This window comes from Manacus vitellinus, unplaced genomic scaffold (genome assembly GCF_001715985.3).
Source record: "Manacus vitellinus isolate BGI_N305 unplaced genomic scaffold, ASM171598v3 scaffold_22_pilon, whole genome shotgun sequence".
NCBI classification, from domain to species: Eukaryota; Metazoa; Chordata; class Aves; order Passeriformes; family Pipridae; genus Manacus; species Manacus vitellinus.
In genome coordinates, this window is record NW_021939632.1 from 2,563,240 (window position 1) to 2,578,562 (window position 15,323).

The following is a 15,323-nucleotide window of genomic DNA, read 5'->3' on the forward strand; positions in this document are numbered from 1 at the left end:
TGAACTTACATCAAGTCTTCATATTGATCACTTTATTAAACTGTTATTTGATACACTTTGAATGTAAAATGTTCTATGTTATTATTAGCTCATACATGACTTATCAGAAATTCAGCCTGACAATGAAGTAAGGAGGTTCCGGAATTCTCTATCCCATCCTCATCTATTTGATACTTTAAAACTGTGCAATATATGTTACTTTTTCACTTGAAATTGAAGATCATAAATTCCCTGCTTTGTGAAAAGGATTTGGCCACATGATTCCCATTTCAGTGGAAGGAATGTTGGTGTTGCCCTCTGAGCCTAGAGCCGTTGGCTGTGACTGGAGTCCGAGCGGGAGAAGCTGAGCTGCCTTTGCTGCTGTCCAGCAGGGATCAGGGGTGCTGCAGCCGTTGTTTGGTACTTGAGCTAGCTTTGCTAGCTGTGAGACTGAGATTTTTACGATGTATTTGTAATTACAATACATTCGTATATATATTACTCTGATAATATTCCTCTATAATGAGTTGAAATGATTTTATAATTTTTTTTTCTTTCCTCTAAACAATCTACCCATGAATACATAGCTTAAAAAAAACCCACTTGCCTTCCTCTCTGCTATTTTGAAAAATCAGATAAAGCACTGCAAAAGTAGGTTACTCTTCCTTTTTGTTTGCCTTCTCTCAAAATAGGAATCTTTCAAAAGGGTATTAAAGCTTATAAAATGCACCGCTGTTCATTTTGTAGATGATTTTAACTCTGAAAAACACCAGGTATGTAAAGTTACCTAAGTACAACTATAAGGTTAAAAACTTCAGTGGTTCTAAAGTTTACGCCATTGGTAGCGCAATAAAAAAAAACCCTGGCATATGCACCAGGTTGTGTTTAAAATTCAGAAGTAGATGGAGATCTCTCTCGTGGAGTGTAAGATGCTTTGCTTAATCAGGATCAGGGCATTACTCTGCAGTCTGGAAAGGCATGGGTTGCTGCACTGGAGTCAGACCAGTGGAGTTTCCCAGTGGAGTTAAAATTGCAGCCCCGTTTCAAATGTATTTCTGTGCGTCTATAGCGGTCGTTTTCATACTTGTATGAAAGTCAAGTATCACAAACGGTTTTTCACTGTTACTTGTTGCGCCCTCAAAATAACAGCAGTGCCCAAGGTGCAAGCTGAGCTGTGCATCCATCCTCCCTGCCAACCTCCACTTCTCCCCTCTCAGCTGGGACCAATTCATGACAAAGACTTGCTGAGAAAATCCGATGCGAACAGAAAGGTGTTCGGTTATTTCAAATTTTTTTTTCTGTATCTTAAAGGAATACAGTAAGTTTATAATGAAGGTCAGACTACTACTGATGATTCCTAGGGTCCCAAATTTGAAACAGTACCCCCATCCAAAACCCCTTATTTCTCCTTTTCCCCACACTTAAACCATTTTATTTATACATCTGCTGAACACTTGTGCGTGTCTGAGCACAGAGAGGCTTATACTGGGAAATGAAACCAAGGAGGGCCTAAATGTCACAAAATAAAAAATGTTATTTGTGTTCGGCAAATGTATGGAATCCCAACATTTTCCCATGTGATTGCATGTTATTGCTGTCGGAGCTTTTTTTTTTTAAACTATAATTTGTCTGTTTGAATGAGTTCTTCAATTTTTCTGTATTTTGTGCTGTTCTCTAAGTAGCATTAGTAGGCAAAATGTTGAGGTTCTCATGAGCTATATTGAGACCTTGTTATGGAAATTAGAAGGGGAACTGTTTTCAGTCAACAAGAAAGGAATTCTAGGGAAATGCCCACGTTATTAATTCATACTGTTAAATTTTACATTCATTTCCTATTCCTTGGGTATAATGTTGAAATTAAAGGCAGATTTTTTTTACCCCCAGAACAAGGATAATGAAATACATTCTTTGCTGCCTTTACAGCAAGTGTTGTCACACAACCTGTTTCCCTGATTGCTGGGTAGTGGACAGAAGTCTCGGGAAGGTGAGAATGCAGCCAGGTGAGGAGAGGGGATCTCTACATGTGCTCTGGGTGGTTCTGCAGGCACATGATGAAATCCTGGATCGCTTGACCCTCGTAGCAGATCTTGTAGATGGTTGTAAATAATGGAAACCTAAAAGAAGCACATAGCAATTAAAAAGTCGTTAAAGTTTATATATACATTTCCATTCCATTTTAATGGAAAAAAAAATTTGTTGTTATATTGAAAGTGGAAAAATTTTGTTTCTCTTTACAGTATACTTTTAACTTGGAGGTGCCTTTACTGGAAGACTACATAGGGCAATGAAGAGAAGCTAGGGGCAAATCTTGGGAGTGATAGCAGAGAAAAGCTGTCTTGGAGACAAAATTCCTATCCAATATTTTTTATTTAAAAACAATCTTGAATCGCATGTTCTCTTTTTCCTGCTGTGTGCAAAAGGGATATATTATTTGCAGTCATTACTGGTATCTAAAGGACTGCAAAGAAAGAAAATGTCTAATGATTTTCTTTTCATGGCTTAAAGGATTCTTTTCCTTTTATAAGCTGAATTAGTCATTATGTGGTAAAAAATGAGTCCACTGAATGACTTGGAGCTGAGTATGTAACTAAGTGCAATTATAGGATAATATTGGATCAAGTTGTGATTTAAAGTTCACATTCTGTCAAAATGAGCTTCTCTTTTCTCTCTCATTTTTGAAAGATAAAGCTACTTGAATCTTCTGTATCTGTTATAATTTCAATAGGGTTGGGTTTTTTAAGTATTCATTTAGCTGTGTTTGACCTCTCAGTACTGCTAATGGATGGGAGGGAATAGGATGGAGGGAAGTTTAGGTTTTCTGTTGTGTAAGCTGAGGCAAAGGTTTCAAGTTGTAAATAACCTTACATCATCCCAAACAATTAGAGGTACTTTTTATCTCAGCAGTATTTGTGGTACTAAAGCATTGATATCAGCACATGTTACCTTTTAAGGCATGTAAAAATTTTGATTAGGAGTATGCTCCCAAATTTTGTACTGAGATAACCAAGTTAAGGTTCGCACTGAGAGCAGGACTGCAATGGTGATACACTGAGAACAAGAAACCCTTTGATCGCTTGAACCCACACATCATATCTGCAGGCTGACTCTTTGTATGGCCTTCAATCTTGTTTGGGGAATGGGGATGTCTGGGAGGCTCCTTTACATTATTATTTCTTTTGTTTCCTATGTATGGGCCGTTCACTGAAGTGTTGGACTCGACGATCCTTGTAGGTCCCTTCCAACTCAGAATATTCTGTGATTGTTTTCCTTGCATTTCCAGTATGTGATCTCTCATTTCTCTGTCTTTTCTTAGACACTAACAGTATCCCCTGAACTCTCTCCATGTCTGTGACTTGACTTCTAATGCTGCTCAGCCTCCATCCTATTCAGCTGACCATGGCAATGAGGAGTCAGGCCAGGCTCTACTAGTGGCCCAAGTTGTAGAAAGTAGTCATTGCAGAAATGAACAAGATAATTAAACACAAGTACTGCTAAGGAGGCTATGAAACACTTGTAATTTGCTGTTGATTCAGTTGTTTTTTTAAATCAAAGCACTTACTTATCCAGCATATTTTTCTGTTTCAGAATCTTGTAGACTTCAGCTGAGGTCTGAGGACCTTGCAGCTTTTGTCCATTCAGCATCTCGTTTTCCAGTTCCTCAATGGACTAGAAGAGAGAAGACTGATTACTTGGATCAGAGGTGATACTGCTGTGATACCAGCAGTTATCAAGAAGATAAACAGCTAATGATGCCTTTGTAAAACACAGAAGGATTTCTTCATACATTAGTGTAAAGCATTTCAAAATCCTCCTTACCTTTCCTGTGCGAGCAAAGGCTTCTGCTACTTTTCTGTTGCGCCCCCCGTAGCAGGTAGTGATCAGATCAGCAACCCCACAGCTTTCCAAAAAAGTGGCTATTGACACTGGTCCCTTGCAGAACATCTTGGCAAAGGCCACCATTTCCATGAGGCCCAAGCGTATCACTGCTGCCTTGGTATTATCACCGAAACTCAGTCCATCACAGAACCCAGCTCCCACTGCCACGATGTTCTACAAAGAAGAGGGAAGGAAACAGTCAGGCAAGGTGTGCAGTAAGCTCTAAGAAAATCCCACAGCTCTGTCTTCATCAGAACAAGGTTCAAGTTCCAATGGCCACAAGTTTATCTTGTGAAGAAAGGGGCCAGGTAGTGAGTGTTGGACAAAAGTCACTGGACTTCTAGAAAATTTTTCTAAAGTACCTACTGTTATTCCTGAAAATCAAAGCAGCTTGTTTTATACACTGATATTGCAATCATGTAGCATGTATGCAATTAATGTTTTGTTTTTCTGCTAGTTTCAAGTCAGTACTTACTGACCTTTCTTCTATTTAACTATTTAAACTATCCCACACCTTTCTAGGTTTTCTCTGAGGGTTTCTGATTTAAGCAGACATGGGTTCTATGCAGATGCTACAGTAGATCAAATTTTGGGCTTGCCTACAAAAATGATCAGTAGAATTGCCCTTTTCTACAGCTCTAAACATATTTTTCAGGATCCTAAGCACCTTTAACATCTCCTCACCATTGTTCTGCACCTCTCCCTTCCCACCTTCCACTTCCAAATAAAAAAGCAGAAAGGATCACAGTCTGAAGTCACTTTCAGCACATATAGAATCTCACTGAAGTGCCCCCTTGTTGGAAACTCGGTAGTTTTGGTATTATTTCTGATTTTCTCTGTTTTCCACGTTGAAAAACTGGCACATGAACTATGTATCTTGTCTGCGCTCATTCAATCACATGGTGACAGGAGTCAAATTAGAACCCCTGGCTTACAGAAGACTCAGGTGAGGGTAGGATTTGGCCCTAGTGGAACATTCTGGTTCGAAATCACTCACTTTTAAGGCTCCACAAAGCTCCACTGTATCGGAGTCAGGCACCACGGTAATCCTGAAATTGGGAGTCTGCATTAACTCTTTAAAGATTTCCCCTTGTGTTTTGTTTTTGCAGCCTGTGGGGAGGAAGGATGAAAGTTAGAACATTTTCACATGTTTCAGAGTGCACACAGTTAAGCTTAACCTGACATAAGGTTCCAGGGACCACTTCAGGTTTTGTGATCTCAGTAACGGGGTGTTGCTAAACCAGAGCAGTTCCCACTGCTGGAAGCCGGTGTTAAATGTAGGCAAGCCCCAGAGCATTGACCATCATCGCTTAATAACATTTTTAAAGAGCTTAAAAGTAGATGGTCCCTAATGCAGCATTCATTGTAAAACCACAGACCTTGCAAAAGATATTATTTACAAACTGCTCTCTGTGCTTTCTGGTATAATTTCTGCTTTGAAAATGTAACGTGTCACTGCTAAGTACTATTATGGAACACAAATGATTATTGCCCTATTTATTATTACAGAAGGATCCACAGATGATGAAGTTGAACGTGTGCACTGCTGGAAGCCTTTTCCTACCAGTTCTATGGAGGCCACATATCATGTCTTTACAGTGCTTGCCCAAGGAGAGCCCCAAGTGGTAAAGGGATTGAGGTTTGCCTTGATCCAGAGAGCCCATGGCCTGCTGGGCAAAGATTTCTGATTTGAGTTCCACTTAAGTTTTATAGGAGGTAGCTTGGTTTCCTTCAGGGAGAGCTCAGCAATGATTTTACTGGCCTGGGGCACCACACTCTGGTGTGGTAACTGGGTGGTTTCTGCCCCATCTCATGAGAAACTTTAGCTTTGCTTCTCATTCTTCACAGTACCAATTCTCTTTGCGGTGGCTATTTATGGGCTGCGTGGCTTTCTCTGAGGGCAAAAGCAAGGGGCAAAGCTCTTTGCACAGTGATCATCACAATATGGCTTCAAACCAGGCCAGCAGAAGTTAAATTCCCTCCAGGAAAATTAATGTAGCTCAGATCTCCTAATCATATCTGGTCCTATTTGGGCCTAGTTGCTCTGCCAGCAACTCATACCCAGCTGGTACAGTTTTCGCTATTATTGTAACATTTGCAAGGCAAAGGAACACTATTGCAACACAATTTATTTTTCTTTTGCCTCCCCAACTAGAGAAGGATGTAACTTTAATTTTGACTGACTTTAAAAAGCAATGGGTTTTGAAAACTACTGGATGAACTTTCCAAATCAGGTCAGACCCAGGTCTGGGAGGATCTGAGGCCGTGTCTTGGCAAGCAGTCTGAATGGGAGGAAGGAACAGAATGTTACTGGGAGTTTTTTCCAAAGAAAGAAATGTGAAGATGGAGAAATACACCTCTGGGAGTGTGAGCACATAGGAGCTTCTGATTACACTTCTCTATCTAGACTGTGTAGTGTATCAGCTGCCAATGTACTCAGTGTTGAGCTCTAAGACACAAAACGTGGCTCTTGCCAACTCCTACAGAAACAGGACTAAGCTGTGATTTTTTTAATGGATTAAATTAGCTCTAGCGCTGAAAAACCCACTGTCAATTTGAATCTGTTCCTTCTAGCACTGAACTCTCCGGAAATAATCCTGCCTCCCTGAAGGAGTTCAGCAGGTACTGCTCCACTCTGGAACCACGTGGGACCTGTCACATCTCCCTGCTTCCTCCAGATGTTAACTTGTTGCCCAGCCACAGGTGATACTAAACCCCAGCTACCAGCTCAAATTGACTCTTTGCAGTAGTTACCAATGGTGGTTTCACAGAACTTCTCGTCAGCCACTTCTTTGGCTATGTTGGCCCCCATAAGGACACTGATTTCTATTTTCAGGTGCTCTCGAATGAGGTCAGAGATGAGCTTCAGGCCATCAGGACCGTCATCAATCCCCTAAATAAAAGACAATAGTCAAAGCCAAGGTATTAGAATAGGAAAATGACAGCAGCAGACCACTGGTAAAGTAAAAGGTATTGTATTGCCTGCAGCTCTCGTTTTAATTGGAAGAAAATGGGGTCTTATATTCACTAGTGTTAGCCGTGAATACAAATACCCTGGGTTTGTACTTTCATAACTTCAAAATCAAGGCAAGTTCAGGGAGAAGGAGTGACAGTCAAGGTAACCTTGCAAGAGGCCTCACATCCAGTACTGCTGTCCCAAGGCTTGCTTTCTTTGGTTCTGTGTTTTTCCTTTCTGTTAAATTCCTGTAGTACAGAATAAAACCTTTAAAATAAGCCTATGAGCAGTGGCTTCTTCAGTATTAACCTGATTGTTTCTTTGGTATTGAGGAGTATACTGAACTGTCTTTTTTTTTTTTTTTTACCAATCTGGGGTTTTTTTTAAGTTAAAGAAGGTAGTAAATTTGCAGGAATTTCCTTTCTTTCCCATCTTCCTCTCCTCTGCTTACTGCTGCTTGTGATGTAATTTCTATAAGGGGGAAATATAAAAGGGGAAGAGCTGGTGTTGTAGTCTGAAAAATTGAATTACATTTCTTTCATTACAACTTTAAATGGGATATTTCCTGTAATGCAGTGAAAAGAAGTGTTAAGACTATATTCCTATGCCATGCCTCTGGCTTTTAGTTTGACATTTTCTTCAAAATATTAATTCTTTTTTAAGATTACAATAATTTGTTACCTCTAACCTTAAAAAGAGATTCCTTAGTTCATGCCAGACTGAAATTGCTTCAATTATGCAAAATCATGAGTGTTATTGTGCTGTTTAAATGCTGCCAAGAACAGCTTTAGCATGTACTTGGAAGAGGCCCTTCAATTCAGCACTCTCAGTTAAGAGTTAATTGACGCTGTATTCTGATGAGTATTTTTTTTGGCAGCAGCACCAGCTTTATGCAGCTCTCCCTCTGTCCATTTTCACCTCCATGCTGGTCCAAATGGGAACCGATCCAGGCTAAAGATGATTGGCAAAGACAGATACTCTTAGCCTGGATGGGTTGCCCCATCCTTCACTCTCCACAGCCACGAAAGCAGCAGAAGTGCTGGCAGAGCTGGGTAAGATTTAACTCTAAAGCTCCTATCCTTAAACTGAAGCTGTTTATTTACTCTACAGATTGGGTATTGTTGAGACAACAACTTACCTTGATCAGGGAAATCCCAAATGTCCCAGGTTTTATCTGTCCTGCAATCTGCTCACAGATTCGTCCAATGAATTGATGTGGCAGAACAAACACTAAAATATCTGCCCCATTTGCTGCTTCAGCCACGTCTGGTACAGCCACCTGGGACAAGAGGGACAACCAAAATGAGCCTCAGGTAGGAGTCCTCAGTCCTTGCAAGATACCAACGTGCCAAAGCCATGGCAGATGCAGTGCAAATGTCCTTAATTTTAACCACATGACCTTGTGGCATAGCTGCCAGCTCTCCATGCGAGTAGCGACAGATCTCTTCTGAAATATCCAAAGCAGCCAAACTATCTTAGGTTTGGATTTTTTATAATTTTTTTTTAATATATAATTTATCCCATCCCTGTGTGAATAATCTGGGGAAGATGATGTAATTTCTAAACTAGTGGTGTCCTGGGAAGCCCCTTTGCTAGTTCAGCTCCTGGAGGTGATTCCTGAATATACTGAAGAACTCCATATGGTTCTGGAATAAGTGGTAGCACAGGGGAGCAAACTGGGGTGGTGAGGCTAAGCCTCTTCTCACAGTCTTTAGTTTCCATACATCAATGGCTGTTCAATAATAAACTATACAATCATAATATATATTATTAAAACTAATATAAATAATAAACTATATCAAAAGGCAGAGATTATCATCATCTTTGGGGGGTTATGTGACTTTGTTTTAAATATATAGTAATTTTACCAATAGTTACAATGTGCTTAGTGACTCGCTGGCTGTATATTTCTCCAAAGTGTTACTCAAAACAATTCAAGCCAGGCCACAGAGGCAAGAGCAGGTGAATTTGAGCCTGCTAGAACAAGCAGTTTACAGTTGGAGAAAACATCACACTTGGATGCAGCCTTGGAGCACACAGCTTTAAGCAAGCACGATTCCCAGCGGGAGAATCAGAACTGGTGCCAGCTAGGCTTCTTCTCTGGGAAAACAGCAAAGTGGAAGCGGAGCAGAGGCTGGCACTGCTGTGCAGGAAGGGCTCCTGTCTCTCCAAAATGCTGCAAAGCAATGTAAGGAAAAAGTGAGCTTGTTTGTTTGGGTATTTTTTTTCTCAATCAGAAATGGTGTGAGGGTCCCTCCAGGCTCTGCTGCAACTGGCTCATTTCTACTGGTGAAGCCTCAGACTTTGCTCTAAACAGGGTGAGGCTGACCTCAAGTGATGATGACAAGCCTGTTGATCTGCTAGAAGGTTGTAAAAACAATAGTGACAACTGTTGTAAAAACACAGTAACCCAGGAGAACTGTGTGCCAAGTTCAAGCACCGGGAGTGCAAATATGCAATTGCAGCACTAAATGGAGCGCTAAGTATAACCACTCCCAAGCAAGGAGATCCATCACGTGCAGGGTTTTAACTTCCCTTTACAACTGCAACTGCTCCAGAAATGTGGCACTACTTTCTTTAACTCACAAAGCAGTAGCTTTTGGCAAAATCTTGAACAGCCAAAACCCCTCACCCTCCTTGCTTCAGTAGCAGTAAATTATGTAAGCTGAATAATTTAAGTAGAGATGCATAACTTGGTATATTAAATGTCCATGAAAATTAAATACCTTATATTTTTGTTGGAATTTAGTGTTATTAATTATACTATCCTGAAATCACCCATGAGCCGATAGCTCATTACTCATCTCCTTGTAAGCCACAGCCCTTAGCTGTGCTGTTGATTTCCTTTTCAGAAGAAAAGAGATCAGTAGCTTTCCCTGTTTTCCAGAAGATGTCGTGGGTTTGAAGTATCTCAGCTCTGTATAGACAGATCTCTGCTTGCCATTTCTAGAGTTGTGCTGATGTCTGCCAGGGAGAGGATGGTGCGTCACCAGCACAGACACGGGTGTTTGAAGTCGCACGTGACGTACGAGACAAGGAGAAATCACAGAAGTGAACTATATTCCAAGGAGTTATATTGGAATGAGTTAGGTGACAAACCAGAATGAAGCAGTGGGTTGCTTTCTACTTTTAATTTTTTCAGATGATGCCTGCTTTATTTAAAAAAAAATAATTCACTGATTTCTATTTTTTTTTTTCAACTTACCACATTGTGGGGTATCTTGTATCCGGGCAGATATTTAACATTTTCATGTTCCTGGTTGATTATTTCTGTGAGTTTTCTTCCATTGATGATCTCTTCAAACACCCACATCTTGACAGTAGGATCAAATCTGTTGGACTTCTGGACATTTTTGCCAATGATTCTGGCTATAGCTGATCCCCTTCAAAAAAAATTAAATAATTAAAAGGTGAAAAATAGTTTTATTGTGAATTGGAAATGCAAATTACTTTAAACATCATAACTCATAAAAGGCCTGTGCTATACAGCTGTTCAGGTGCTTGTGACATTTTTCAAAAAGCTTTATCTACTCCCCTTCATCAAAAGCCCCTCAAGTTTAAAAACACAGAAAGTAGAACCAGGGAAAACATAACTGTATTAAGGGATCTGAAGTCATATCAAAGGCTATAGAGCAGGAGTGTGATGTACTAACAACAGTACTAAAAATACAGTGTCTGGGATTAAAATGTCTCCCTCTCCTCAAATAATTCCTTTTTTCCTGAAGACCAACAAATGTAAAATAATCCAGGTGGTAAAGCAATGCTGAGTGATCTCACTGTGACAGCCTTTGTGCATTTCATCTAAAATAGATGCATCCCACTTTCCTATCCATAACCAAGGAGTTGCAATAAGGACTTTACGTAAGCGCTAAATCCTCAGAAAAAAAAACAAACAATCCTTCAACCTGATGGTTTCTCTTTATTTATTGTTCTAATTATCACTGTAACGGGATCTGTAATACTTGCAGCCTGAGGATATTTTAACCATCCAGTTCACTTGAGTCACGCTGAGCATTTTTTAATCTCAGGTCAGACAATAATTTTATTTCCCCATCACCACTGCAGCCTTGCAAACACTCACTTATTTTCTTGGCAAGAGAGAATTAAAGACCCTGCAGAAAATATTGGAACTATTGCTTAATGCTCTTTAAGTTATATGTGGAAGAGGGGTGATTATTTTTACTCCTCTATTCCTTCTCTCCATTTAAAGCTACTTCAATCTTTCAAATATTGCTTATTTTACTAACACAACTGAAAGAGAAGCTCCAGTTGCAACACTTGTCCTCTGTCCCACTTGTAACACACCTGCAAGGAGAAACATGAGCAGGATTTAGCTGTGGTATGTTTTCTGGAACTCATAAAATTCTTGAGAATATCCAAGACAAAGTACAGGTAGGTCTGTGCTGTCAATGATTCAAAGGGCAACTTCATTGTAACTGTCTCTCCTTGACTCACCCATATTTTTTGTAGAACAGGTTTACACAAGGTTGAATTGCTCAATAAGTAGTAAAAGCCCAAGGGCTTAATCCTAATCTTTAATGATAAAGAAATCCTACGGAGATCAGTGTTAACTATATGCTATATCCAGAGCTGTCATAATGCTTTAGTTAGTTAATTAGTTAGTTAGGGCAGTTTTTTGGTTGGTTTGGAGTTTTTCTTTTTGTTTTCAGTTTTCGTTTTGTTTTGTAAGGGTTGATTGGTTTTGATCCTTTACAATGTTTAGGGAAATGTTTTAGGGGTGAACCTTTACTGTAAAAGTTCTGCTGTTTTGAAAGAAAGTCATGCAGTTGTATCATACATTCATATTATTTATAGACATACATTCATATTATTTATAAAATTACTTATATTCTGGTTCTCTTGCCTTGCTATTGACAGAAAGCACAATCAAAGCTTGAGCTGAGGATGAATTGTGGCTGTGCACAAGACATATGTATTAATAAGAAAAGAGTTTGGTTTTTTATAAACTTGAGATCTAAATTCATTGTCCACGTTGTCCAGCACAACCTGGATGATGAAATTGGACCTCAAGCTTATTCATAAAAATAACTTTCCTAGCTGTGTACCAAGAACATATGATTTTCTGTTTAAAGATATAGACTCCAGCCCTAATTTCTGAAATCTTGAATGGGACACCCAACTCTTAGTAGATAAATCTGATCTTCTAGCAGAGCTGTCATTACCACTGATCAGCCCTGGGAAAAAGAATTGCTTTGTCTGTCAGGGCTGTGTTCTGTACACCACGCAGGCTTGGCAAAAGAGGGCTGCTTATGCAAACAAAACCAGAGACACTCATGTATAAACACTTTGCCATTCTTTGTTTTATTTTCTCCCAAACTCAATTCAGTGAAGATTAATAGAAGGCAGAGAACTCCACTTGGATAATTTTAAAAAGTAAGTGAAAACTGCCAATCAGATTTTTCCCCCCAGTTAAGTTAATTCATGTTGAAAGTGATTTACATATTGCTAAGAGAAAGAAAGCTTTTATCTGGAGATTTCCTATTAGTATAATGAGGAAGCTTTGATATAGAATAACTCAAATAAGACCCATTATTTATGTCTGTGAACATGGAAGTATTTGTAGCATATATCAGATCTGGTGAAAAGTAGAGCTTAACAGAGCCCAGGAAGCAGCTGGTCCCTTCCCTCTGCACAGGGCAGGCAAATATACTTAAGCCATTCCTAATAGTTTTTCCAAACAGGTCTTAAAGACCCCAGCGACTGCAGGTCTCTTCTCTTCCCCAACTGGCCTATCCCAGGACTTTGCTATCCTACACATTAGAAAGATCCTCCTCAAATTGCAGTAAGTCTTTCTTACTGCAATTTAAGCCTATTTCTGTTCTAGAAGGGTGTCATATTGTTTTCCTTTAGAAGCTTGAAGATTATGTCATCTTACAGTCTCTTCCTTAGAAAACCACACAAAATTTTTTGAACTATAGTATTGCTCAGATTTGAAGGGATCACGAGAGGTCTCCAGCATGGGAACATCACTGAGTTCAGATAGGTTGCTCAGGGCTTTGTTCAGCTGAGTCTTGAAAACTCTCCAAGGACCACCTCCACTCTGGGCAACCTGCCCCAATGCTTTATTGTTCTCATAGTTGTTTATTTTCTCCTCTCTTTAGATATTGAGTCAGAACCTTCTCTGGTTCAATTTATGACCACTGGCTCCCGTTTTCCTTCCATGCACCTCCATAAAAAGCCTGGCTATCTGTCCATGTTGAAGACAAGAATCCAGTTCAAGCTGGATCCTTGTTGAGGACTCCGCAGCCTCAATGAATCTAATCCTGGGACAGCTTTTGGATTCTGAAGGGCCAGGCAGTGAACTAAACCTCTGTTTTTAAAAGCAGATAACTGAGCCATGATTAACATAACCACAAACCCTCCTGCACCTGACAGGCAACCATAAAACACAGAGCAGCACTTGCTTCACTCAACCATATCACTCATGAGCCTCCTGGCAGTGTTGACTTAGCAAGTCCCCATGACCTGCTGAACTTCTGCAGCTGACATGAGCTTTTGCAGCATGCTGTGTCACGTGTCAACCACAATTCTGAGCTGCAGGAAAGCCTCAAGAGCACAGATATGAACTGCCACCGAAATATTCAGGAGGAACATAAGGAAAAAAATGTTTGCCAAAGGTAAATATTATATTTCTACGTTGTGCTAAAACAACCTGTTCTGCCACTGAGGCTATGAATAGATGTGATTCAAACATCAGACCACAATGTTTATCTCCTCCCTGAGGAATTAACAGTCTATGCACATAGTGGGAAGCAAGAGATGGGCCCAGGCAAACATGCAGTATGAGTAAGTAGATAATACTAAATGAGCTGCGGTCTCGGTATCTCTGTGGTAGCTCTTTCCAAGTTTGTAGGTACATGTGGAAAAACAGAGAATTTTCTCAAGTACATATCTGAAGGAATACCATTAAGTGACTTTAAAGAATGTCTTATGGGAAGGGGACAGCCTGGGAGAGGCAGGAGGTCCCTGCTTGGCGGTGTAGCAAGAGAATGATGAAGGTGACTGTCGGCTGACCAAAGGCTAAGTTTGACTCCCAAACATACAGTCATGGCTGTTGAGGGGCTTAGAAGGGACGATAAGCTGCCTGCAGGTGAGGGAAAAGACAGCAGCAGGGAGAGGGATGCCTCTCCTGAAATGATGTGGAAACAAATTACAGGGCCAGAGAAAGCCAGATGTGTGACAATGAGCTCCAGAAGACTTAGCTGTGCAATTCCATGTGAAAGGCTGTGTCTGAGAGTTGTCATGCCCAAAGAGCCTGTGATCCAGCAAGAGCATGCACTGCTTTTGCAGAAAGCAATGCATTGCTTTTGCAGGGCAGGAAGGCGAAGAGCTGTGTTTTAACTCTGCTGTGTTCTCAGCAGCTCACAAGCAACCAGCCACTCCCTCACCTATTGATTTTTTTGACATTTGCTTCCACTTAACTGTCAGATATTTTTAAAATCTTAAGGAGTTTTCTCTCCTTGTACAAAAACAATCCCCAGAACTACCTCGAGGCTGGGTTCGCTAATCCCAAATGCATGCACATACATGTTGATCTGTTTGTTTGTGCTCAGCTTACAGAAAATATAAGAAAAGTAAATGCAAAGTCCTGTGAGATGGGCTTGCTGACTTCAGTGGGGTCTTTCAGACCCAAGGAGCTCTGGAGAGCTGTGCTTTTGTTCAGGCTAGAAAGGACTGAGCAGTAGCAAACATGTTCATAAAAATGGGAATAAGAATAAATGGGAGACCTGAACACAAGACTGTGTCTGGACCGAGATGCAAAAGGACATGCTCAGTAGAATGGAAGTGAAAGGTGCCAATACATCGTGGCTTTAAACGAGTCCTGTGCCCCGGTTCCTTCAGAGGAACACAAACAGCATCATCGCTCTCCTCACTGCCGAATGCTACAACCTGAACTGCCTGGGCCCTGCCTCAGGCACACACAGCGACAGAGCTGCGGCTCCGGGCCTCTCTGGAATCTGCCGCCAGGATTTAAGAGGCTCGCGTACCTGGGTGATGCAGGAGCATCAGTCTTCCCAGCTCTCACGGGCTAGTGCATCTCGGGGGGACGACGGTCCCTGCCCCAGGAGCCCACAAGCCGGGGCAGGACGGGGTCGGGGTCGCGGTTTCAGGACCATGGAGACGCTCCGCTCCCCTGGCCCCGCCGCTCCCCGCACTCACCTGTTGCGAAGCCCCCGGCCGCGGCGGGGAGAGGGAGGAGAAGACGAGGAAGGAAAGAGGAGAAAAAGGAAAGAAATGGGGGAGGAAAAAGGAGGAGGGCAAAGGGAGAGGCCCCCCCGCGCTGCGACACTTACCAGTTCCCTGAGCCGCGGCGGGGAGAGGGAGGAGTTTGGGAAGCAGAGGGAGGGACGGGGCACCGACACCAGGTCCTCGTGCAGCAGCTTCTACGTGCCCTCGGTCTGGGAATGGGGAGGGGAAAAACACGGGAAAAAACAGGGAAAAACGGGATGGGAGGGGATGGAAACCAGGTTTGGAGCGAGGTTTGGAGCGC

At 41.3% G+C, this 15,323-nt stretch overlaps 1 protein-coding gene across 1 annotated transcript; it reads right to left on the bottom strand.

The window, feature by feature from the left end:
* Window positions 1-17: 17 nt before the first annotated feature.
* Window positions 18-15,135, bottom strand: LOC103756851 (glycerol-3-phosphate dehydrogenase [NAD(+)], cytoplasmic). The gene is made up of 8 exons (XM_008922947.3): window positions 15,127-15,135; window positions 10,017-10,194; window positions 7,950-8,090; window positions 6,610-6,748; window positions 4,853-4,965; window positions 3,796-4,029; window positions 3,539-3,645; window positions 18-2,093 (listed from the first exon to the last, which is right to left on the bottom strand). The coding sequence occupies exons 2-8, from the start codon at window positions 10,122-10,124 to the stop codon at window positions 1,997-1,999; spliced, it is 939 nt and encodes a 312-aa protein (XP_008921195.2). The 5' UTR covers window positions 10,125-10,194; window positions 15,127-15,135; the 3' UTR covers window positions 18-1,996.
* Window positions 15,136-15,323: the final 188 nt, after the last annotated feature.

Excerpts from the sequence above, each read along its gene's own strand:
- LOC103756851 (XM_008922947.3), bottom strand. The coding sequence starts at position 10,124 with ATGTGGGTGTTTGAAGAGATCATCAATGGAAGAAAACTCACAGAAATA. Across the intron at positions 8,091-10,016 it reads ACAAGATACCCCACAATGTG|GTGGCTGTACCAGACGTGGC; the intron begins GTAAGTTGAAAA and ends CTCTTGTCCCAG. Across the intron at positions 3,646-3,795 it reads CCTTTGCTCGCACAGGAAAG|TCCATTGAGGAACTGGAAAA; the intron begins GTAAGGAGGATT and ends TCTCTCTTCTAG.